This window comes from Crotalus tigris, unplaced genomic scaffold (assembly GCF_016545835.1).
Source record: "Crotalus tigris isolate CLP2741 ecotype Arizona unplaced genomic scaffold, ASM1654583v1 scf7180000017764.6497338, whole genome shotgun sequence".
Classification (NCBI taxonomy): Eukaryota; Metazoa; Chordata; class Lepidosauria; order Squamata; family Viperidae; genus Crotalus; species Crotalus tigris.
Window position 1 is genome coordinate 265209 of NW_024096619.1, and position 25441 is coordinate 290649.

General features: G+C 37.3%; 2 protein-coding genes across 9 annotated transcripts in view; one reads left to right on the forward strand and one right to left on the reverse strand.

Moving 5' to 3' along the window:
- Positions 1–15849, reverse strand: part of SMC1B (structural maintenance of chromosomes 1B) — a 30755-nt gene extending 14906 nt beyond the window's left edge. For 3 of the 7 annotated variants that reach the window (XM_039341406.1, XM_039341402.1, XM_039341408.1), the window contains exons 1-12: positions 15532–15617; positions 14543–14651; positions 13860–14048; positions 11504–11616; positions 10254–10457; positions 8832–9070; positions 8470–8728; positions 6892–7032; positions 4704–4786; positions 4083–4290; positions 2454–2639; positions 1480–1659 (exon numbers count right to left, since the gene is read on the reverse strand). In XM_039341406.1, coding sequence (XP_039197340.1) covers positions 1480–1659; positions 2454–2639; positions 4083–4290; positions 4704–4786; positions 6892–7032; positions 8470–8728; positions 8832–9070; positions 10254–10457; positions 11504–11616; positions 13860–14048; positions 14543–14651 — 1911 coding nt within the window. In that variant the 5' untranslated portion in view covers positions 15532–15617. Of the gene's footprint in view, positions 1–1479; positions 1660–2453; positions 2640–4082; positions 4291–4703; positions 4787–6891; positions 7033–8469; positions 8729–8831; positions 9071–10253; positions 10458–11503; positions 11617–13859; positions 14049–14542; positions 14652–15474; positions 15648–15719 lie in introns of those variants that run through there. The other 4 variants (XM_039341405.1, XM_039341404.1, XM_039341403.1 and 1 more) reach the window with 4 other exon arrangements.
- Positions 15850–15952: 103 nt separating this feature from the next.
- On the forward strand, positions 15953–24258 carry RIBC2 (RIB43A domain with coiled-coils 2). 2 transcript variants are annotated; one of them, XM_039341410.1, is made up of 7 exons: positions 15953–16088; positions 16635–16716; positions 17769–18113; positions 19129–19247; positions 21140–21367; positions 22579–22745; positions 24077–24258. In XM_039341410.1, exons 1-7 carry the CDS (start codon positions 15984–15986, stop codon positions 24156–24158), a joined length of 1128 nt encoding a protein of 375 aa, XP_039197344.1. In that variant the 5' UTR covers positions 15953–15983; the 3' UTR covers positions 24159–24258. The 2 variants fall into 2 exon arrangements, with proteins under 2 accessions (XP_039197344.1, XP_039197345.1); XM_039341411.1 differs by lacking the exon at positions 24077–24258 and having other exon boundaries at positions 21140–21420; positions 22579–22717.
- The last annotated feature ends 1183 nt before the right edge of the window (positions 24259–25441 follow it).

The window sequence follows — 25441 nt, forward strand, 5'->3', positions numbered from 1 at the left end:
TTAAGGCAGTGAATTTACCTAATACTCCTGCCTCTTCTTTTCCCCACAACAACCACCCTATGAGATGGCTTGGACTCTTCCATAGTCATCAGCCAGCTGTTATACCTGAGGGAGGTCTAGAACTCATCATGTTCTAGTTTTTAGGCCAGCACCTTAACCACTATACTAAATTGATTCCTGGACACAAGTAATGTTGATACTCTTGACAAAATATTCATTTTTTATTTTTGCATTCTATTTTACAAGAACAGCGTCAACAACAACATTTAGAATATTGTGACTATCCTACATTTGACTTTAGGATCCAAGTTATCACAACGGAATCAGAGCACAAGTAGACCTCGCTTAGTGACTGTGCTGTTTAGCAACATTTGAAGTTAAGACAATGCTGAACAAGTAATTATGAGCAGTCTTCACTTTTATAACCTGAGCACTATCCCTGAGGTCACATAATCAACATTAAGACACTTTGCAACTGGCATTTAAACTGTTGCAGATCAGCAGTCACCTTATCACCATTTGTACACTTTAAAACCAGAAATTAACACCAAGGTTAGTACTAGATTAATAACCAAGCAGTAAACAACACCCCAATGAAAGAACTATTAACTAGGACACAACAAGCTAACAGTAAACAACAGCCTAATCAAGGAACCAACAACAACATTCCCACTAGTGACAGGACAAACCACTACTAGTATATAAAAAAGAGAGCAAATCTCATTCCCTTCTAGCATTAATGAAGTTTCTAATTTGGTAATGAAATGTCTGCAAGAAAATAGCCAAGCTCAGAGAGCATCACAGTTCAACCCTCAGCTACAAATATTCTCTTCTATCAATGCTTTACAACCAGTTTTCAACAAGGAGAGTCAATGGAGAAGCCAGCAGCAGCCAGTCATGGTCATGTGAGGTCTCATTTAACAACCCACAATGACTAACTTAACAACTGAATGAGAAGTGATATAACTCCATCAAGGTCATGTGATGCTTCACTTAGTGGCCATGTCGCTTTATTTACAGAGTTGCTAGTGCCAATTGCATTTGCTAAGCAAGGACTACATGCATATTTCAAATATTTATTACCTAAATGCTTATAAAGAGCTTACAATATATTTTAAGGACTACCAAAAAATTTTCAGTCCATTATGAATTGAATTCATGCTAATTAAAACTGAGTATTTCAAAGTAAAAAATTAAAAGCATACACTTTCCTTGTCAAGTAAATAGAAGGGACCTTTCAGAACAACAGCAGCTTAAAAAGTCAGTACTTTGCCATTTCTAAAAGCCAACAAGCAGAGAAGAGATTTAAACCTGAACCAGGACTTTAGCTATTATAAAATACAGCCCAACAGTCTATGTTCTCACTGTATCTTCAAAGGATATAGTTCCATCAGAGCCAAAGCTTATTTGACTAGCACGCAAAACTTATTAAAGACCATTTTAAAATTATATTTTGAAACTCAGCTGCCTAGTACTTACTTTCAGTCGATGTTGGCCATCAAATGCTAACTGTTTTGCTTCCTTTATTGTTTCACAGACAAGGCCATTTCCACAGACAAACTGAATAACTTTCTTCAATGGAGGAAAAGATGTTTGTATGACATCGATTATCAGTTTTGAACCTCTTATTTCTCTTAATTGTTCATTGATTGGTTCAACCTACATATAAAAAGGTGTGGGTAAATCTCATATTAGATAGAAGTCCTGACAAAATGACTTGAGTTCCTTGTAATAGAAAAGCAGAATAAAATATTTTAATAAATACACTTGAAGTAACAAAAGCATCTAAGAAAAACTAATGCACATTTTATTATTAACAAACCAATCTGAAGTTAGGAACAAAAGAGAAACCTACAGACCAGTGGTGATGAACCTATGGCACGAGTGCCAGAGGCGGCACTTGGAGCCTCTCTGTGGGCACACATGCCATTGTCCCAGTCCCGCCTCCACCCGTGGCTGCCTCCACACCAGCAGCCCCCAGGCACAGCCCGCCTAGAGCAGCACAGCCAAGGACATGGCAGCCAGGCAGTGGGGACAAGACTGTGCCCTTGCACCCCGTCACAAAAAGTTAATGCTGCGGGGCACAGGTGGAGGGCATGGCCACCATGGCGCTGCTGGGCTGCCTGAGCGATCTGCAGCGGGCTGTGGAGGTGGTGGGTGGCCCTGTGGGTAGGTGGGGGCAGGGCAGGAGTGGGGTGGGGGTGGTAGGGCAGTTTTTGGGCACTCGGTCTCTAAAAGGTTCGCCATCACTGTTATAGACATTAGACAATGGACAGCAAAACAAAGCAAGTGAGATAAAATGGCAATACAAAGTATACCTCCTTATAAGATTTATGTCAGAACACAATAAAAAATGATGAATAAAATTTAAAATATTATGATCTTTCCATGAAAGATTCTAAGTGAGATTTGGAATTAAACAGATGCTACTATGTTTTCTTTAAACAGCTTACTTCAAGGTAATCCAAAGGAAGGAATGTTTCTGGCTCAGCTCTTTCTTCCTTGAGGAAACGAATGCAATTTCTAGCTGTCTTTTCTGTGGCCACAACAATTGCAGTCATGTATTTGCCAAAAACTTTGGTGACAGCAAGTTGGTATTTTTTATGGATGGGGTGACACAAGTCCACAAGTCTTCCAAACTAAAAGAAGAATAGTGTACCAATTTGCAACTATTTATACTTTTACATAAAATTACTTCAACTAATGGAGACACCAGTTTCCATAAATATGTATGGAAATAACAGCAAATAATTTTACGCTTTTGTGACTCCAAAAGTGTAAGTCAGCCAAATAAATTACTTCATAATGAAACTAAAAGTACTCTGATTAAGATTAGCTATGGTAACAGAATCTTGCCACTCTGCACTTTCGGTTTGCCGACACAGCTGCCATGGACGTCTGGAAGGCGAGCTGTGTCTTCCGCGTCCAGTTTCGCTTCGCTGGGGGACCCTGGAAAGGGTCGAAAGTCGCCCTGTAGGGGCAACCAGTGAGGGGATCCCCGCTTGATCATGGGAGGGCGGTAGCCCTTCCACTCGATCTGGGGCAGCCCTCCAAACCGGCGGATGGAAGACCGGCCATAGCAATATGGCTAGTCACCAGGCTGCAGACAGTCAAAGTCACACTTACCACCAGGCAATTATAAAACATCACAGATGAGACTGGGTGAGATCTACCTCTCTTAAATCCTAACTATCTTTTTTACCTGCATAAGCTGCTTAAAGTACTTTCCCCCCTGTGGAGAGGGGAGATTTTATCCCTCCTTCTAGAAACAGCGGCAACTGACTGTCCAGGGGAGTTTAAAATGTTGAAAGAATAACTTGATCCTAATTGGAATTCTATTTTTTAAAGTTTGTGGACTAAAATATTTTCTATTCTTTGCTTCTTATAAAAAAGAAGCAAAACTGAAAAGGTTATAAAAACTTTGAATTTAAAAGAAAACTTTAAATGGTAGAGGAGACATCTTGTGGCTAAACTGATACTACAATTTGTTATTGCTTAAAAGAAACTTGGCCAGTAGCCCAGACAATAGATAAGATTTATGTAACCTTGAGATATCAGCTGTGAGAAGCCCAGCTGTGTTTCATATTCAGTGACAAAATTTTTTTTTTTTTTGCATTCTCTGATTGTAAAGCTTTTTACCTAATACATTACTAAGAGAATATGGATGAAGATCAGGAACAGATTCTTTCTATGTTGAAAGCAATTCATCAAACTATTCTTACAGCTACTGATGAAATAAGGTTACAGAAAAGAACAAGATGTCAGCCCAGATATATAAACTCAAACTTTGATTACAACTAAAAAATCAACTACTCAGAATATAACATAAAAAGTGGAACAATTAAATATTATGACAGAAGATTCAACTGATCAACAGATCACTTTGGGGAACCCTATTTAAACTCATATTGAAAAATATTAATCTTTCTTGACAGTTCTTGCTGCATTTATCTCCATGGCATTGAGCTTGTCTTGAATAGTGTTCAGTATTACCAAATAACCAAGTAGAATGTACTATTAAAGGAGCTATTTATTTGTAAACAAACTGAAGTGAAATTAAAAGACTTAATCTAATTAATTACCACAAAATCAGGATATAATCTTTTGAGGCTCTCCAAATTTTCTGCCCTCTTCTGCTGGCGTTTCCCTTCATGGACATCAATTTTAGCATTCTGCAAATCACTAACAACTTTACTTAGTTCTTCATTTATTTTGGCTATTCTTATCTTTGAAGTTTGAATCTCATTTGTCAGCATTTCTTCTTGTTGCTTTTTTTCTTCTAAAGATTCCCTTCAATTCAAGTCAAAAATTAAAATAAAATAAAATAAAGAATTGGATTAATAATTTAATTTAATAAAATTATTATAAATTCTGATGGCCAATGCCTGTAAGTCAAGGGCCCTTAGTTTGCAAATCCCAAACTGAGATGCATGTCTGAGTTTTGTGAAATTAGTGCATACTTAGATAAATAACGCAAAGGAGATGGATCATATATCATGTACCATTATTACATTCACTCCAGAACTTCTGAGGATATGCTAGACATACAGATCTTAACGTTTGCTAGACTGTTCTTGAATAATCCATTTGGACAACAATGTAAGTAATATAGAAAACCAAATGAACTTTAGCAAGATTTGCATCTTAGAAGCCTGTTTTAGTGCAGGAAATTATTAATTAAAATAGATGCTATAAATACATACGAGCATGTCCTAATGTATTCCACAAGCTTCTCCATCCTTTTTTCATTATCTTCTATCTGTTCCATGATATGCTTTATATTTTCCTAAAAGTATGTAGAAAGATATATTAAAAAATATACATATAAGAAATTTTAAAGAATCTTACTAAATTTTTAAAATTACTATTATCGTTATTAAATTTTGTTTTTCTCATAAAATGTTTTTCAATTTAGTACAACAAAAAAAAATCTTTTCAGACCATTCTTCCTTTATTGATGTGTATTATACCTTATAATGAAAATTTTCCTCTTGATTTTATCCTCTAAAATAAGGAACCATTTATTACATACCATGTAGCTAGATAGTGCCTAGCAACAACTGAAATTCTCAAAAATTAAGGGTATTGGCATGGGTAAAGTCACTGAGATTTTTTTTTTTCAAAAAAACTACTAATCTTTATTTTTTTACATCTTTTTTTTTTTGCCTTCACAGGCCACCCTTTAGTCTAGTATTAATATTAAAAAAAATTAAGGAGATATTTTAATTTTGAATTTTACAATATTGTGCTAGCAATACTCATTTTTAGTTATCTCCTGTCTGTTTTAAGCTTTAATGGAATCGTTGAGATGGATGTAATTCTTCCTGTTTGTATTTTACAGTGGTCCATGACTAAAATGAATTTTTGTGGTGATTGTTCTCAGTACCCTGTTTTTTTCCACAATGTACCAAAAACAATAATGTATCACAATACATTAGTCAGAGAAAGGACTGTGCGTAGGGTATAGGTCAGTGGTTCTCAACCTTTTTAATGCCGCGACCCCCAACCGGTCATAAGTCGAGGACTACTCAACCGGTCATAAGTCGAGGACTACTCAACTGGTGCAGCACCATTTGCAGAAGGGGACTTTTGGCAGGCTCAGCAGGGCAGAGACAGCCTGGACAATTCCTATTGGCTTTTGAAAGCCAATAGAATTAGACTCTATTCAAGAGAGTCTATTCTATTGGCTTTCAAAAGCCAATAGAATAAAAGGGAGTAGCACAGCTAAGGAAAAGGGGAAAAAAATGGCAGACTGCGTTGTTTGGCGACCCCCGTGAAATGGTCGTTCGACCCCAAATGGGGTCCCGACCCACAGGTTGAGAACCACTGGTATAGGTGCTTGGCACTTCTGCAGTACTTCCTGTAATTTCCCCTAAAGAAGCCTCTCCAAACAAGACAGCACTTTTTATGCACACTGAGAACTCTTATCACCAACTCTGCAGAGTTTGCACAATCCTTTTGAACTTTGAACCTTTCCTCTCAGGTGTTAGCAATCCCTCCAGCAAATCCAGTATCCTTTTCTGAATGTGACTATGGTGCTCCTCGTCAGATACTGGATCATATAATGTCTAGCTGCCATTTGAGAGTTTATACAGGAAGAAAAGCAGACTTTCTCCAACTAACAAATACTGCGCTTAATTCGATAAATGGCCTAGATAATTAATATGTAGAATACATTCTATTCTTATGAATCAAAACGTATTTTAAAATGCAACCCATAACTAATATATAATTTCTTGAATTTTTTCAAACCTTACAAAATTAACTAGATATTTCTATCATATGTGTACCATAGTATTATGTGCTCCTTCTATATAATTTTATTACTGTTATCCATGTGCTCTATGCTATACACTGAATAAATAAATAATCCCTCCAGTTTTGTGTGTGCAAATTTCTAAGCCATTTATAAATATCTAAAAGACCATTGGACCCAGGACAGAATCTTAGGGTACTCCACTGAATACCTCTATCTTGGAGTCATAGATCCATCAAGGATTACATGTTGGATACTGCTGTTCAACCAATTCCAAATCCATCTGTTAGTGGGACCATGCACCATCCATCTCACACTGTTTCTCTTTATCAAGAAAGAAGCTACGGTCGTCTTTATTAAATGTTTTACTGAAGCCTACCAACTATACTTTTGATCTATTAATCTTTTGATCTACTAATCTAGTTGTCAAAAAAAAAGCAATACAATTTGTCTGCTATAACCTATTTAAACAAACTGATTCTTGCAAACCTATTGCTTGATTATCTTTGCTAGAATTTTTTCAAACATTTATGTTAAAATTAAACTTTAAGTCTTCAGCATAGCTGTAATAAAAAGCTCATTATTTTTAGAACATTGTTCTTTGCTCCCAAATAATGATTAATATTTATATATACCTCAGTTTCTTTTTGTCTCCGCTTATCAAATGACATCTTTTCCATATCCGCTTTCTGCTCCCATAACAGTTTTTCCCGTTGCTGAGTTAATATGGCTACTTTTTTATGAACTAATTCTTTCAATTCCTGATACTGATTTACCTGCACACAAATAGAGAAACCTTCATCATGTATATGGGATTATATTCCTAAATAAATCATATAAATCATAATTCAGTATTGATATATATAACATTTTCTTAAATTCTGGACTTTAAAAAAATGCATCATGTATAACACAGGGAACAAACAGTCATTCAATAAAGGTAGTCCTTGACTTACAACAGTTCATTTAGTGACCATTCAAAGTTACAATGGCACTGGAAAAAGTGACATAAAATAAAATAAAGAATTGGACAAATAATTTAATTTAATAAAGTTAAATTAAATTCTGATGGCCAATGCCTATAAGTCAAGGGCCCTTAGTTTGCAAATCCCAAATTGAGATGCATGTCTGAGTTTTGTGAAATTAGTATATACTTAGATAAATAACGCGAAGGAGGTGGATCATATATCAGGTACCATTATTACCTGGGGGGGGGAGGTAATTTATCCAAGGCAAATGTATTATTGTTCTTCAGAGAACTACACAGATAGTCCAGCATGTTCATTTCTAAGATCTAAGAAACATTAGATCTTCACATTTGCCATTTTTATTTGAAATCACCCATTAGAGTTATTTTAAATGAATTATAGCAAGCTTTAACTTTTCATAAAATTTCTCTATTATATCATCTTGATTTGCTGTAGAAGTATATATATCTTGTCCATGATAGTATTTTAAGATGTGATGCTAGTTGATATACAATCCAATCTGGATATGAAATTTAAGCCTTTATCTTTGGGTTATATTATTTAGCATTATGGTTACTCCTTTTTAATGCATTTTCCCCAAAATTTCTAGTTTCTTTTAAGATTATTTAAATCTTATTACTTGCAAAATAATATATTCTTCCAGATATCATCATTAGAGCCTAGTGAATTAGAGGTTAAGTCATTCAAGCTTTAAGGGTGGATGTTCATTTGAATAAACTTTTAAGGAAGAAAATGTACTAATAGATAACCAATTATAGATCAAAATTTAAAGGGGGGGAAGGCACATATGAGGATCCAAGACTGAATTATATATTAATGTGTACATATAATGTAGATCTCTCTCACACACAAACAACTTATTGCATTTATTTATTAAATTTATATCTTTCTATTTTTTCCCATTACAATCCTACTAAGTGAGTTGGGCTGAAAGTGATCGGCCCAGAGTTACCAAGCTTCCGTGGCTGAGGGTGGGATTGGAATTTAGGTTTTCCCCATTCCTAGCCAAACACATTAACCATTATCATTAAATCTCTCTCTCCCTTTCTGTGCAAATCTGCATTGTAGATATGCAGTAGAGTGCAAATTACTATTAACATAGTGTAGCAAAGATGATCATAAAGAACCATTAACTTCTGATTTAAGTATGTAACTACAATTATCCAATTTATAGTCTAAATATGCTCCTTTGAATATTATATAATTATTTGTCTTGAAATTTACCTGACTTTCCTCCAGCAAAACTTCTCTTTCTCGATGTTGTGCCTCTTCTTCGACCTTTTTTTCAAATGCTCTCCAAGCTTTATCAATCTCAGTCAGCTCTAGCTCCAATTCCCTTTTGCCTTCTTCTTGCTTAGCTTGCTCTTTCATATGGTCTCTTAATTTTTTTTTAGCCATATCTACTTTTTTAATTTGGTGAGAGGTTTTTTCCTTTGCTTTAATATACTGAGGTCTCTTTTGATTCAGTATAATTTCTAGAGCTCTAGAAAGGAATACAATTTTCAAAAAAAGGTTATTCTGAGAAAGTCCAAAAACATCTAATATAAATGGATGACAGGTATACCTGATTTGTTAGATGCACTCACCTAATTTCTTTTTCAATCTGCTGATTGCTTCTAGTTAGCATCCCAAAAGCAGATTTCTTGGCTTTCATGGTTTCTTCTGCATGAGAAACAGCCATTTTCTTAGTGCCGATAATCCTGGTTTTTTCAGCCACTTTATTATTAAGAAATTTAATTTTTTGCTCATTGTGATACAATCGGAAAAGTTGCAACTGCTTTTTATGTTCTGCCAGTTCTTCAAACAACTCTTGATAATGTTCTGCCTATAGTCAACAAAATGATTAGCTATGAACTCATACGCAGTGGTAAATCTTAACTGTGAGTTAAGTACATGCCTTTCAATTATATAAAGAGTCTATATTCATATTTTGCTAACATTTGTAATAGTATTAGTAGCTTGTTGTACATCTATCAAGAAACCCATATAAATAATTGAAGGTAAGAATATTCTTTCTGGATAGCTATATAGCTGCATTGTACTATGTAGTTTGCTCCTAAAGTCAAGTGATTAATAGTATATTAGAGTGAGAGACTCACCTCCATTCAAGCCTCAACATTATCTTTTTTCTTTATCTCATAATAAAGAAATTTTAACATGATTATTGTCTATGGAGATTCTCAGTCATCCAGGTCATAGTTATTCCAAAGATGCTTTTTCATCAGTCAACTGGACTTTCTTAAGGAAGTCCACTTGCCTCATGAAAAAGCATCTTTGGGATAATCATGATTGTTAGACATATATTATAGGAAAGGATTGTGTTCATATTAATGATTGGTTTAGTAATACATGTTCTTAAAATTTCTGTATTATATTCCATTGTTATAGAATTCTTAAAATTGCTTAATAAGAGCTGGAGATACTGGCTAGAATACACAGCAACACATAGGATGCTATCCTTCTTTCCTTCCTTCCCTCCTTTCCTTTTTTATCGTTGAGTTTAATTATTTTAGGTATATGATTTAGGATATGAAGGAAATCTGGCTGCAATTACTGTCACCTCATAGTTAGGGTATGTAACTTCTTTGCTAATAGTTTAATTCCATTTTAAATTAAGAACACTTCTAATATTGTTTGTACAGCATTAATACAATTTTCCTAGGGTCAGACTAGCTGCTTCAATATGAAAATGTTTCAAATTTCAAAAGGACTCTGATAAAATTAATAGCACCTGAGTTTGTTTTCTGATATTCAGAATACTCTCAATTTTTTTGAAAATATTCTGATCAAAGGTTAGTACCACTATGCGATCTTTCTTGTATTACCATTTTATTCATAACATAGTCAAAATAAGGCAGGAAACTTAATCTTTATTCTCAAGATAAGAATTTGCCAGAAAACCTAATTTAAAAAAGATAAACACAACTATGATTTTTTTCCACTGAAAACATAAAATTTTCATTTTATATACTAACTTAAGAACCCGAACTATTTTTTTCTGAATTCACCTCCTCTTTTTCTAATTTTGCACGTTTGCGCTCAGCTGCAACGTTTTTCTTCTTGTTGTAACTGAACTGTGCATCTTCCTCTGCCTTTTGCAAATCTCTCTTCTTTTCTGCATATTCAGCAGCAAGCTCTCCTGAGTTACTAATTTGTTCAAAAAGTTGAGTTCTTTCTTTGGGTTTCTTCATTGCAATTGCTTCAACTTCACCCTATAATAATAATTCTATTTATTTTAAAATGTTAAAATTGAACAAAATGAAAAGGATTCTGGAAATAAGACCTTAAGGATCAATTTTATAGAAAACAATCAACATTCTTTACTAAAGTTATTTCATTCTTATGGTGATAACAATATCATCTGATATATCAATAATATTCAGAGCCAGGAATGGCCAGACATGAGGGTGATAATTTCATAAATTTCTTTTTTCAGTCCTATATATTAATCCTATATCCAGTGTCAGAAAAAAAATGTTAAAGATAGTGCATAAATTACTCCAGACACTGGAAGTATCATATAAATCCATCTCAAGAAAATATACAGTGACACATATTCAACTCTCAGATTATTTACCCATAAATTCCTTTCAAACACGGGAAATGGACAATCAAGTAAACATTAGATTAACAGTACAAAAAGGGAAGTCATGTTAAAACTGGCAGTCAGTGTAGCTCTCCTGCTACATTTTATGGCAGAGCTAGGAATCTTCTAGGACAGACATGTCAAACTCGTGATTGTTTGTATCGGGACTGTTTTGCCATTACCGGCAATGGGGTGGGTGCGGCTTCCGCGTGACGCATCCGGCCTGTGGGCTGGCAGTTTGACACCCCTGTTCTAAAATATACTTGCTGCTCCATTTGGTATGAGCAGAAGTTGCAGAGCCAAGCCTAAGGGACACTCCAGATTAGAATGTGAGTTTACTAATTTTGAAGACACTGTAATGCAAGTACCTCTCTCCAGAAATGCTTATACTTGGCAATGCTTACACTGTACCAAACAAAATAGTAAAAACAACTCCTTGCCACCAGTCATTACAATTCAAGAGAGATTTTTAAACTGGAAAGATATGCAGTCCAAAGTGACAGTTGTATATAAAAGTGGCAAATGTGCTGCTGTAAGATTAAAAAAAATCATTATTGAAGCCATTTTATCTCACACATTCTTCTAAATATTTGGATCAAAATTAAAAAAAATATTACCAACAATATAAACATGTAATTTATGCTATATTAAATTTTGAACACAATTATTTACCTGAAAAACTAGACAATTCTTTGCTCTTGCAATTATGCCAATTTCCACAAGTGCCTTTGTATACATAGATCGGTTAACAGCAGTACCATTAACAAGAAACTCAGATCCACTGCCTAATTTTGAAAGAAGCAACAAAATAAGAAGTTAATACCTAACCCACCTTTTTTCAAAATGTATACAGTGTACAGAAATCCAACATTTGGAAAATAAATAATGAATATATTTTCACTGTAAAACATTAGCTATAAACAGACTATTTCTAGAAGGTGGCTGTCTGCAATTATATTTTTACACTAACTACAGATCTCATTATATTGTCCTCATTGTTTATAGCATTAAATAATCTTCTTGCCTCTTTATTGTACAGTACAGAAACCCAATAAAACAAATTTATTTCTTTTTAATTTTTAAGAAATATTTTTGTTGCAAATAATTTTGTTATTTGCAACAATCAAGCTAGTTTTTGGGCTAGATCCTTGCATGAAATAAAGTAAGCGTTTTTGGTTTTCTAAATTTTTTTCCTTCTCTTTGTAAGGTGTCTTGTTTTGCTTGATCATTTTTCCTAAACTCCCTTCTGCATAAGTATAAGGCTTTCTTTCTTTCTTTCTTCTCTCTCTTTCTCTCTCCCCATCCCTTCCTCCCCTTTCCTTTCCTTTCCTTTCCTTTCCCTTTCCCTTTCCCTTTCCCTTCCTTCCTCATGGATACACAGCTTGGACCTAACAGCAAACTATTTCTTTTTAAATCTGTACTGCTGAAACTGAGATGTTGCAAATTTTGCATTGCATAAGTATTTCACTTCATATTTAAAACTATAATTATGCATATTGTAATTCTGCATGTTAAGCAGCTGTTTTGTTTATGCCCCTAATAATTTTGTTGTGTTTTAATTCCTGAATTTCACTTGCTTATAATTTATTTTTTAAAAACCTTAGCAGTAACTATGAGAGGGATGTAGGAATCCTAGTGGACAATAATTTATGTTATGAGCCAGCAGTGTGCGACAGTTGCCAAAAGAGCCAATGCAGTCCTAGGTTGCATCAACAGAGGGATAGTATCAAGATCACGTGAAGTATTAGTGCCATTTTATATTGAATTGGTACATTTACATTGGAATACTGCATCCAGGTTTGGTCACCATGGTACAAAAAAGATGTTGGACTCTAGAAAAGAGTGCAGAGAAAAGTAACGAAGATGATTAAGGGATTAGAGGTTAAACCATATGATGAACAGATGTGGGAAATGGAAATGTTTGTCTAACAAAGAGAAGGACTAGGGGTGACATGATAGCAGTCTTCCAATAGTAGAGAGGCTGTCCAGAGAATAGGGGGTCAACCTATTCTCCAAAGCAACTAAGGACAAGGTAAGAAGTAATGGATGGAAGCTTAACAAACAGAGATCCAACCTAGAATTAAGGAGAAAATTCCTGTCAGTGAGAACAATTAATCAGTGGTATGGCTTGCATCCAGATGTTGTGGGTACCCATCACTGGACGTTTTTAAGAAGAGATTGGACAGCCATTTGTCCCGAATGGTACAGGGCTCTTGATGGAAAAGAAGAAGTTGGACTAGAAGACTTCCAAGGTCCCTTTCAACTCTGTTATTCTGTATAATATTTATTTTGCCTATGAAAAATATCATTTTTATAATAAAATGTTGTCTTATACTGTATTAGTATCTATTCATTTTGTTTTGCATGTTTTCTTTAAAAAAGTATTTGGTGTATGCCTTTAAAATAATGTACATTGGCAGTTTTATTCCTAACAACAATTACCTTGATGTTTATTTTATTTTATTTATTAAACTTATATGCCACCCATCTTGCCTAAAGCGACTTTAGGTGGCTTACTGTGAATAAAAGCAACAAAATAAAACATCAGAACAATAAATATTAACACTAAAATTGACTTAAACATTAACAAAGATAGAAAGGGAACAAGATACATACATGGAGGAGGTGGGATCTTATTAACTACTTCTAAAATGACCTGCTCCCATCAGGGCTTTTTGGAAGGCCAAAAGGGTGGGTGCAGTCTCACCCAGGAGACATAATGTTCCAGAGGGCAGGAGCCAGAGCAGAAAGTGATATTATTTGATATTGCCCAATATATCCTATTAAGTATATCAATACTTGATATTGTCCAATCCAAAGATTTTCTGCTCTTCTCGCTATGGTTAGAGAATCATATACCAAACAGTGAAGATATTCCCAGACTTTATAAAATGTGAATTTATCCAATAGCCTATGACATAAATTTGCCACATGTAATTGAACAAAACAATACTAGTATCTATATAATCCGTTCTTTACATTTTCTTTATACTTCACAATATTTAATTTTTAGAAAAATTGTACTTGCCTCGAATAATCCTTGAAAATCTTTTCTCTTCCCCATTTTCTTCTACATACACCATTGTTACACTTCCACTTGAAGAAACTGGCTTTCCAACATGTGCTCCATGTATCAGTTCCTGAATGTGCTTCACTCTTAAATTAGATGTCTTTTCACCCATTACAAAGCTAAGGGCATCCATTACATTTGATTTCCCTTTAATTGCATAAAATGTTAAAATAGCTTTTTATAGATACAAATTAGAATTACAAATATCACTATTTTAAATTTCATGAAACCATTTTCACCCTACACTGATATATCCCTTTACCTGCTGTAAACCCATACTAACGGAACTCTTAATGTTCTTTCTAAACACAAAATTTGTTCTCCTTCTTCCCCAATGGAATGGCATTTCTTGTCCAGATTAATATTTTACTGCCAATATAAATTAAATAGCTATTTATACAGCTTAATTTGTTTGTACCTTTTAATAAATAATATTTTACTTACCTAAAGCATTTTTGCTTTTCAACAGGAACAATTGCACAATACTGTACTACAGCCAGTCTAACAGTGGAGAGAAACATCTTGGAAAAAATACAACCATGCATAGGATAAAATAGGTACAATGGGTGTTGTAAAAGGATACAGAAGTCTAGGAGGGCCCTAACTGAAGAGAACTGCTAGAAATCATTTCCACACATTACCTGAGCCATTAGGACCAATGATACAAGTGAATTTCTTGAACGGCCCAATGCACTGTTGTCCCCGCCAGGATTTGAAATTCTCAATCAGCAAAAGTTTTAAGTATCCCATCTATGGATGAGGAAGGAAAGCAAAGGGAATGTGAGACAGAACAATGCCGTGATTGATGATGGAGTCAAAATAAGAACATTTGCTATATTGCCTGTTTTATTATGCTGGTATAATTAGCGTTCATAACCTCGTATTGAAGCAAATTTCCCAATTTCATTTTTACCTTTGTATATTAATGTTATTCTGAAAGTCTCTAAATTCTGCTATATTATACACAAAGCGTGCAACCAGTTAATGGATATGCTGTTAATTTTAACTATTTGTTCTTTGTATGTCTTCTATTTTACCCTACTGAGCTTTATTATGCCCTGGTCTTTGGCTGCAACTATATTTTTTTTCATTTGAGGGTAATTGGAATGCTTATATATATCATTGTCTTTAAGCAGTAATTACTAAGGAAAGGTCCAAATATTTAAAAATTAAGATTCCCTGAGTGCAGACTAGCCAAAACTGGTGGACCCATTATCTCTGTTTTTAAGCTGCCCCTTGCCTTTATAGAAACATTGCTCTTGAACATGAGCATTCATTTCCTCCAATTGTATAGTCTCTTCTAGAAGGGATGAAATATCAGCATTTTGGGGACACATCTGGAGGGGTAACCTGGTTCCTCAAAGAGCACCCAATTTTTTTTAATACTTCAATGTGTCATTTCTGTATTTATGTCAACTGGATTCAACGCTTGCCCTCAAGGGAGGAAGAAATAAAAAAAAATGCTGGGAAGGAAATAAAAGATGAGATTATGAACCGCGCGGTTGGGAATTTCAACTGAGGTACTACGAGCGCTTAAAATGTACAAAATAACGAGCGGCGAGCACAAAATTACATTCCCTTTCCAGAGACCCGCGACGAAAGATATAAGCGCTTATACAGAAGGTTATACATTTAATACATAGACCTCGACTCTTCGCCCTCACAGCGCAACAAACTCTCTTCCCGCCAATTCGGCCGAGTCCGCGCTACGCTTGAGGAGAAAGGATATCTCGCGAGACTTCAAAGGGAAGGCTTTCCCCCCCACCACCACCGCGCTCCGCCTTTCGAGGCTTTGCCCCGCCCTAAAGAGGGTCTTGCCTCCGTTCTAGACTCCTGACGATGAGATGTTGTGGCCACTCTAGCAATCGCTTAATCTCTATTCTTGATACGGGAACTGCGGGCAAGAGAGCCTCGATAGCTCGAACCATGTTCGAGCGGAAGAGCTTTGGCTCATTTCCTTAGCAACTCTGAGTTGTGGAGACCGTTGCTAGGCGCCGGGATGTTGCGCGTCCTAGATACCTTCCCCGGCGCGAAGCATCTTCTTTCATTCTCCCTGCTTCCGCAGGACTGCTCTGGCCGGCTATGGCTGTGCACGCCCGGGCCGAGGCAGCGAAGCGGGAGCGGAGGCGCTACCGGGAGCTGCAAAGGCAAAGCCGGATCTTTGATGCCCGAGTCAGGACTATCGGGGTAGGAAGTTCTGTAATTGTTTAGATTTCTTGACTGTCATTTAAATTTAATTCTTTGGCACGAACTAGTATTGGTATAGTTTTTTCAACGCCAGTTGTGTGACTTCATGCATTTTTTTTAATTTCTCTTATTTTATACGCAAGAGGAGAAAAGAGGAAAATTTTCCTACCCAGAAACAGACAGTGCCCAAATAATTATTCGGAATAATTTTACAGTACACAATTGAGTGCAATCCTTTGCACATGACTTATACATCCAAAGGACAATCTTAAAGATATGTGACATAATTGAATTAAAAGTTTAATAGTTTTGTATTTGACAGTTTTAAAAGACTATTTAATGGGATGCAATATAATTCTAGTGATTTATTTAGTTTTGATTCATCAATAAGGACTAGAATATTATTTTGTTGCCTTTATTTGTCTCCGCTTTTTTTCCCCTGGAAATAGCAGTTAAAGCTGAGCTTATTTTGGAAAATTTCCTCTTCTGGGGTTATCTTTTTGGGTATGAAATCTGAACCAGGTTTTTTCTTCATGTCTACCACAGATTGACAAGGAAGCTTTGGACACCCAAGTAAAAGACAAGAAGATTCAAGAAGCAGTCCAGAAGGCCCGTGATGATTCCATTGGTATATGTCATATCATTTTTTTAAAAAATCAATCATTTGTTAGATGGCTATAAAAATGAGTTCTCCTTTAGCCCTTCTACCATAAAACTTTGATTCCATTCCTGTCCCAGCATCCACTGACCTGAGATTTTCCTTGGGCAAGTAAGATAGTTGTAAATCATAAAATGCTTGAACTCTGCAAGGTTTGGGTTTGGACATCTTGGTGACAACTTCCATCACATACATCTCCCTTTTTTCAGAGCATCTCGGTGTATTTGTCCCAGTCTTGAGGATTTTTCTCACTCAGCTAATTTTTTTTCAGCACATATTAAGATAGCACTGCAAGATAGGGATACAGATGGCTAAAACATTAGTTTTTTTCTGGGCTTAATGGAACTGCAGTAAGTTTAATTAAAGACCATTGTGAGCTATGGGGAATGTTTATTGGCGTGGATATTAGGTCTATAGAAGTGCCCCTGTGCAACATTCTTTTAAAGGGATATTTGAAAATACAGGTAGTCTGCAATTTTTAAATCTATTTTTTATAGTGACCATTCCAAGTTATAATGGCACTGAAAAAAGTGACTCCTCACACTTATGACCATTGCAGCATCCCCATGGTGATATGATCAGATTTTGTTTATTTATAATGGTTACAACATCCCAGGCCATTTGGGACCTTCCCAGCCAGCTTCCAACAAGCAAAGTCACTACAGGAAGCTGGAGTTTCTTAACAACTGCATGTTTCACAACTTCACAACCACAGTAATTGTTTAACAACCATGGCAAACAAGGTCATAAAATTGGACCTGCAACTTACTTAACAGCCTTGCTTAGCAATGGAACTTCTGGTCCCAATTGTGGTCATAAAGTTGTGGACTACCTGTAACTATGAACTTCTTTGCATGGAGATAAAATGCTTGAATGTATAATCTGAACAGGTAAAAGAGAGCACTGATCTTATTTGGATTGGAACAATTAACTTTAGCCATGCAACATGTTATTTAGCTTCACAAAAATTGTATTTTTTTAAGGATTGGAATCACAGCTTTTTTCCCCCCTTCTGAATATAGCTGCAGAAATGAAACAAAATGATAAGATCCTCTGTCTGTTAGACCAACGAAAGGAAAGAGATACCCAGATTCTAAACAAAGCTGTCAATGAATTTCGTCAAAATTATCAGAAGCCAGAAACTGTGCGTGAATATGACCTCTTTGACCCACAACGCCTGCAGAAGGATACTGCTGCTCAGCTTGCTGACAGTGATCCACGCTGTACCATATCCAGCTTGCAGAAGTTCATGGGAGAAGATTTAAACAGTAAGGATAGATGGAAGTTCCAGCAAGAGCAAACCAGAGAATGGCTTTTGCAACAAGAAGAGGAAAAGCAGAAAGCGCTTGCAGACAAAAAATACGCAGGTATGACTGAATCTGCAATAGGGAATTAGCTTAACAGTTGTCATCTGCCAAATTTTGAAAAGAGTACCATGACATGATTTCTCTTCTTCTTCTTCACTTCCTCTTTTACCACTTTGTTTCTCACTCATAGTTACTGTTATGATTTAGTAGATAAGGTAGTCCACACATTTTAAACTTTGAAAACCACTGATGCCTGTTTTGAAAAACTGGCATGGCTGTTTTGCAGGAGTAAATTAATCTATATAAGAGCTTACTCTCCCACTACACAACTGTTGAGTTGTTGAAGTTGGTAGAAGGGCTCTTCTGAAGACGCCATCTTCCATATTTGATAAGCAAAGCATATATTAAATTTATTTATTTGATTTGTATTGCTACCCATCCCACTTTAGTAACTCCAGATGGCTCACCACAGTTAAAGGCAACATTCTATTTAAAAAACAAGTTAAAAACCAATATACAAAAATAAAAAAAACTGTCAAAATCCGCTATAAAACAAAAATAACCAGGGTCAGCAACCAAAGTGCATCCTTGCATCAAGAATGTGGAGCTGCCCATCTTTGTGTCAAGCTCAAATTCAAATACAAGAAAAAATGGTAGGTATTAACCACAATCTTCTCCACTGGACCTTAATAGGAAACATTGCAAGAACTAAAAACATAGAATTTGTCTCTGGTAAATGGAAAACACTTGAAGAATGGAGGAGGGACAGAGGCTGAGACTGGGAACTTGGGCTAAAGAACCAAGATTTGAACAAACATAGGAGTTGTGGTGGCACAGCGTTTAGAATGCAGTATTACAGGCTAATTCTGCCCACAGCCTGGAGCTCAATTCTGATGGGACTCATTTTACCTTCTGTGATTGGTAAAATGAGGATTCGACATTGTAAACTGCTCAGAGAATGTTGCAAAGCACTGTGGAGTGGAATATAAGACTAAGTGCTATTGCTATTGCTTTATGGGGGGCAATGATTTACTACATGGCACTTGTGACATAACAGATTTGTTTCGATTTATAGATGAACTCTATAAGCAGCAGAGGCTGGAGCTTGATGAAAAGGCTATGAATCTCCAAAGAGCCGATGAGGAAACCAGACGAGCAATTTGTATCACTACTACAGAATTCAATAAAGCCCTGGTAAAGCAAAATTGGTTATTATTACTTAAATAGAGTGCCTTCTAGGAGTATGACATACTGTAATTGCTCTTATTTTAAGGCAGCTCTTTTTAAGTTTCAAAAAAAAAGATAAAATACAAATTAAACAAAGGAAAAAAGATTAAAAGGGGAAAGGGAATCAAATGGGGAAATCAGGAAAGTAAAAAGAATGGAATAGAATGGAATAGAATTCTTTATTGGCCAAGTGTCACTGAAAACACAAGGAATTTGTCTCCAGTGCATAAGTTCTCAGTGTACATGTAAACAGTAAAGTGATAGATCGTAGATCATAAATCATAGTTACAATCATTAATCATAAAATACAAACAAGTGATAAATCATAGGATACCAATAGGAGAAGGTACTAGGAAAGATGAGAAGATGAGAAGCAGGGGTGTCAAACTCAAATTTCATTGAGGGCCGCATCAGCATTGCGGTTGCCCTCGGGGGGGGCAGGTGGGTGCGGCCTACTGGGTGGGTTTGGATGGAGTGGGTGTGGCCTACTGGGTGGGCATGGCCAGCTTTACATTGTTCGTGTCAAGGGTGCCTGTGGGGGTCTGGGCAGGAGTGGGACAGATCTGAGGGTCTCTGGCAGAAGGAGGTGGGACCAGGGCAAGCGCCAAGGCATGGTCCATTTCTTCATTTCTCACAAAGGGTGACACCTCCCCAGCATGCACCCAGGGGGTGGGGCCGACATAGCAGGGGCTGGTTCCTCGCTGTTTCTAGACGGCCTTGTGAAACTAAGACTGAATGCGTTTCAGCATAGATGGCCACCACAAAATTGTACATTGGCTCCCGGCCGGCCAGGGCCAAGGCAGCGGGGGTCGTTCCCTCACTGTTTCCAGGATGGCTTCGCAGGCCACAGGAAACCACTTCGTGGGCCGCATCCAGCCCCGGGCCTTGTGTTTGACATGTCTGATGAGAAGGATCATAGCAATACAGCCTATTACATGGGTAAATATCTTTAACCTACAACAAGTACTGTGGGAATTAGGTGACAAAAGAAAAGAAAGAAACGAAATAGAAAAAGAATTACTTCCAACTTTCTTCAGTACAGGTACAAATATATATATAATAAAATAACCTCTTCCTCTAAATTAAAACATCATATAGAAAGTAGACAAACTAAATAGTCCAAAAAAACCCCCTAAAACCATATAACAAAATAACCACATTCTAAATTTAAGCATAAATCTTAAGAATATATGAAATATATATCTAATAAAGACAGTAAAATATAGTAATTACTGAAGCAAATGTTCAATAATCATGGTGTTCAAAGTAAATGTTGTCAATCGTCTAGGATATTTATTTTCATGTAGCTGAAATAGGTTATTACAGATATGTACATTCCAGCATATTTACTTCAGCTTGAACGTAAATTTGATTATTGACTGTTGTCATTTATTGTTGCATCTGTTCAAGAGTCTTTGTGGGTACTGGGTTGGGATAAGACCAAAAAAAATCCCTTCTTTTACTGGGTGGACATCATTGAGGAACATGACATCATTGAGCAAGGACACAGATTGTATAAAGAGATGCATGTTGTCACTAGCTTCCAAGTGATGCTCAGGAAATCTAAACCTGTTCTTATGTGATCATTGTGATGCTATAATGCAGACATGTCAAACACAAAGCCCGGGGGCTGGATGTGGTCTGCGAAATGGTTTCATGTGGCCCACGAAGCCATCCTGGAACAGTGAGGGAACGGCCCCTGCTGCCTTGGACCTGGCTTTTTTTTACTCTTCATCTTATCCAGTCTTTATTCCCTACCAGAAATCTTACAAAACACAGTTACTGAATTTGCCTTCTGGTGAGGACCCACCCTCTCTCACTTTGTAAACATTGCGGTGATTTTTTTTTTTTTTTTTAAGGCTGCTGAGTCTGAGCGTAAGAGAAGACTCGAAAAACAGCAAGAAGAAGAAGCAAAAGAGAAGGAGATTATGAACCAACTTCAGGGGGATCTGCTGACTGAAAACCCGCAGCAAGCTGTCAGCTCCTTTGGACCAAATGGTATCATCACGGATCGATGGAAAGGAATGAGCCAAGCTCAGCTGAAAGAAATCCAGGATATTCAACTGCAACAAGTGCTGGAGAAGCTGGTACTCCCTTTAAAGCAGGGGTCACCAACCTGGGGTTATCACACCCCCTGGGGGTACGAGATGATATTCCAGGGGGTGTGAAAACTTAGGCTTTTAAAATTATAGTGTATATGCATAATTCGTTGCCGTTATTTCGAACATTTGTAAGGAGCACGAGAATATATCAGAAGCGTCCTAGGGGTGCGGGGTATAGAAAAGGCTGGGAGCTGCTGCTTTAAAGCAGGGCTTTTCAACCTTTTCACCCATTGTACCACTTTTAGGATATGCCAATATCCGAGTATCACCAGTTGCCTAGCAAGGTGTCAAAAACTTGACCCTCCCAAAAAAGGAAAAAAGTGATGAAGTACAGGTAGTCCTCAACTTACAACAGTTCGCTTAGTGACTGTTCAAAGTTTCAATGGCACTGAAAAAAGTGCCCCCCAAGCCACAGCCAAGCAAGACACCTGCCTGCCCACCTGGTGACACTCTTCCTCCTGTCCGAGCTTTTCATTGTTGTGAGCATTTCTGTTGAGGATTGGAGTGGGGTGGTGTTTTTATTCCCCTGTCTGCTGGGTGGTTGCAGCAGATTTTGGTCACATGACCCTGGGATACTGTGACCATCATAAATATGAATCAGTTGCCCAGCATCTAAATGTTAATCACAAGACCCCGGAGATGCTGCAACATTCCAGCTGATCGGTGCTTCTTCTGGCTCAGCAGAAGTAACAGGATCAGTGCTGAGCTCCAGCTGACAATCCCGAAGAAGCGCCGATCAGCTGGAAAGCGGCACTGATCCTGGCGCTTCCGCTGAGCCCTGACAGCCTTGCAGCTCCAGCCATCTCTCGCTCAGGCTTCTGCTGCTGTCACTTCAGCTCATTCCCCTCCCCTGCTACCACTTTTCTAGGATGGTAACGTACCACCTGCCAGGTGCCAATGTACCACAGGTGGTATCCGTACCACTGGTTGAAAAGCCCTGCTTTAAAGGAATAGCATTGTGGAACAACAACCTGGAATTCTGCATGGTGTGGTTAAAAAAAAGTCAAGATCTTTCTATTTCTCTCCCCCCCCCTCCTCCTCCTCCTCCTCCTCCATCTCCATTAGCAGCTTGGATCATTAGTAGCCCATCTGTTGAAAGCTATTCGCAGCAAAGAAAGATAGATGGTGGGGTGGGTTGATGGGGGGCAGAGGTGTTTAATTGCTGACTATAAACCAACTTTCTGGTTCTCATGCAGAGGTTAGATGAAGAGGAATACCAGAAAAACATAGAATGGGACCGAAAGCGGATTCAAGAGGCCAGAGCTGAATTGCTCTATGAGCGTCAACAGCAACGTCAGAATCGGGACCTGCGGAGAGCGTTAGATAATTTTAACATACAGCTATCCCAGGAGCAGAAAAATAAGTAAGACATTTTCAGGATGCCCACTTTGTTTTAGCCCAAGATGAGCCCAGAAACTCCCTGGGGCAGACTAGTGGGGCTTGGCAGCATTAGCACCTGCTTCTGGCAAGCACATGTATGTGATGCCTCTGGATGCTTTAGGCCTGGTAGCTTTGACCAGTGGAGCAGCAGAATAATTTAATTTTCAACAGCTTTCCAGCCTGCCAGATAACCCTGCTCTGACCTCTGCATTCTATAAATTAAGGCTGATCCTACACATTGTTTAATCTAATGAGTTAGATCTCATGTGCATGCATGTACAAAGGGGTGGGGCTTCAATTATGCTGTCATGTCCACCATCTTGCCTTTTCTGACCGCCCTCAGCAAACACCACTGATGTCAACATATTTCAAAGACACTTTTTTCTAATGTTTTATATGTTGTTTTTATGCCTTCAAGTCAGTGCTAATTCCTGACAACTACTTGGACAAATTCTTGCAGTTTTATTGGCAAGTTTTTTTTGGGGGGGGGGGAAATGGTTTGCTTCCTTCCTGGTGCTGAGAAAGAGTGACTGGCCCAAAGTCATTCAATTGGCTTTATGCCTAAGGTTGGACTAGAAAATCATAACCAGCTGGTTTCTAGCCTTATCTCTTATCCATTTCACGAAACTGGTGTGGGAAGTCAACCCCCCCCCAGAGAAGGAAATATTAAAAGGGCAGAAAAATATATTTCCTCAAAGGATCTTAAAAAACGCAGGAAAGCATGCCCAGTTTTTCTTAATAGCCCCAGGTCTCCCTTCCCCAAACAGAAACCAGCTCTATAGAGATGCAGAAATAAATCCAGGGAACTAGGAGATTAAGAAGACAAAGACCTAAAATCTACATACCCCATCCAAACTCTAAGAGTCATCAGCCCCAGGGAAGCAGGATATGACCTTTGCACATAATAAGATTGATCCATCACCATCAGAATACCAGAAAGGCACACTCAGACTCAGGTCAAAGTTCATGCCACAGGAACTCCAAACAAAAGGCTCCAGAGGGTATAAAAACCCACTTCCTACATGTGCTCAGTCCTTTTTTTTTTTTTACTTCTCTTGCTGCCAGAACCATCTTCCTGTCTGGCTCTCCTCTCCTATAAACTACAACCTTCTTCCCAAAGCAGTTGCCATGTTTATTCCCACCTTGGATGAACCATGATGAAGACTTTTCTTTCAACACTGGCATTCTAAGTTCTTTAGCCCATTTGTAAAAAACATTAAAATTGATGTCTTGCTGATACTGAGAATAAGCAATCTCATATTTAGAGACTTCAGCCATTAACATGTATCAACTGTTTTTTTTTTTTCTTTTCAGACAAGCATATATGAATGAAGAAGTATATACAAATTTTCCTTCTGGCCAGTATTACTCACAGTTTAACACAATTAGCCGATGATGTTGGAGCCGATATTCACTCTCATACAGATGTGTAGGTTATATGTTTATACAAATATTTCTACTTTCTTCACATATATAATAAAAAAAATCTAACTTTACTGATGATTTTCTTGGTCTATAGAGATTGCAACTATGGGGTAGCCCAATTCAAAAAATGTTTGATTTATGAAAAGGAATGAAAAATACAACAAAATGATGCAGATTGTAAGCACCAATTTCAAAATGGTGCTGTGTTCTATAACAACATCTGTGCAAATTGCCTAGACCAGATGGATTATACCCCGGGGTTCTGAAGGAACTGGTAGATGATATTTCGAAGCCACTGAATGAAAGATATTTCCAAGCTCCTGTGACACGACTGGAAAATTGCTGATGTGATTCCACTGTACAAAAAGGGGGAAAATGGATCGAAGAAAATATAGGCCAATCAGTTTGATAAAAACACCTCGGAGAATCCTGCAAAAGATAATCAAATGGAGGATTTGTGAGTACCTAGAAAAGAAAGGTATATTGGGAAAAAGGAAAATAAAGCCATCAGAAAAGTCAAGATGGTAGTTGTAATGGTGGAATAACTTGGTTTTTATGGGTGATACACGTCACAACTGCCGTTTTGACTTTTGGGGGCTTACTCTGCAAAGACCGTTATTCAGGCTGAGAAATCTGAATGACCACAGGATGGCAGAAGGCAGTTATAGAAAACTATTTTAGCACATTTCCACTTAGCAGTCATCTGGACTTTTACTATCCAGATTTGCTACCCCTAACAGAATAGCCAATGGGATTTTTTTTTAAAAGAGCCACTTGATTTTGAAACTGTCCCCTCAATAACTTGTTTTTGCTGCTGTCTTACAGCAAGCAACAGAATAAATTGTCCCCTTCCTACAGTCACAAAATTTAATCATTGTTTTAAATGTCCATATGCTTTCAAGCATGTGGGAGAAGCATAGCATATCTGCACTGATATAATACAAATAGTCCTTGATTATGAGTATAATGGAGCCTGCCCTTTAATGGTCACATGTTGCAATGGCTATTAAGAGAAACCTCTTACTTAATGACTCATCTCTGCTCTGGCCAACACAATCGTCAAACAATCATGCAGGCTGTTAAGTGGCGCACAAATGCCTCTCCCAGGGGTGGTGTGCTGCCCCACTCCCCCCCCCATGTACAGCAAATGTTCTACAGGTGTTTATTCAACACCCCCCCCCCAAACAGGTCCTCAGAAAGCACTCCTCTTGCTCAGGTCTGGATTCCAAGCTCAGCACAGCAAGAGTCATTGGA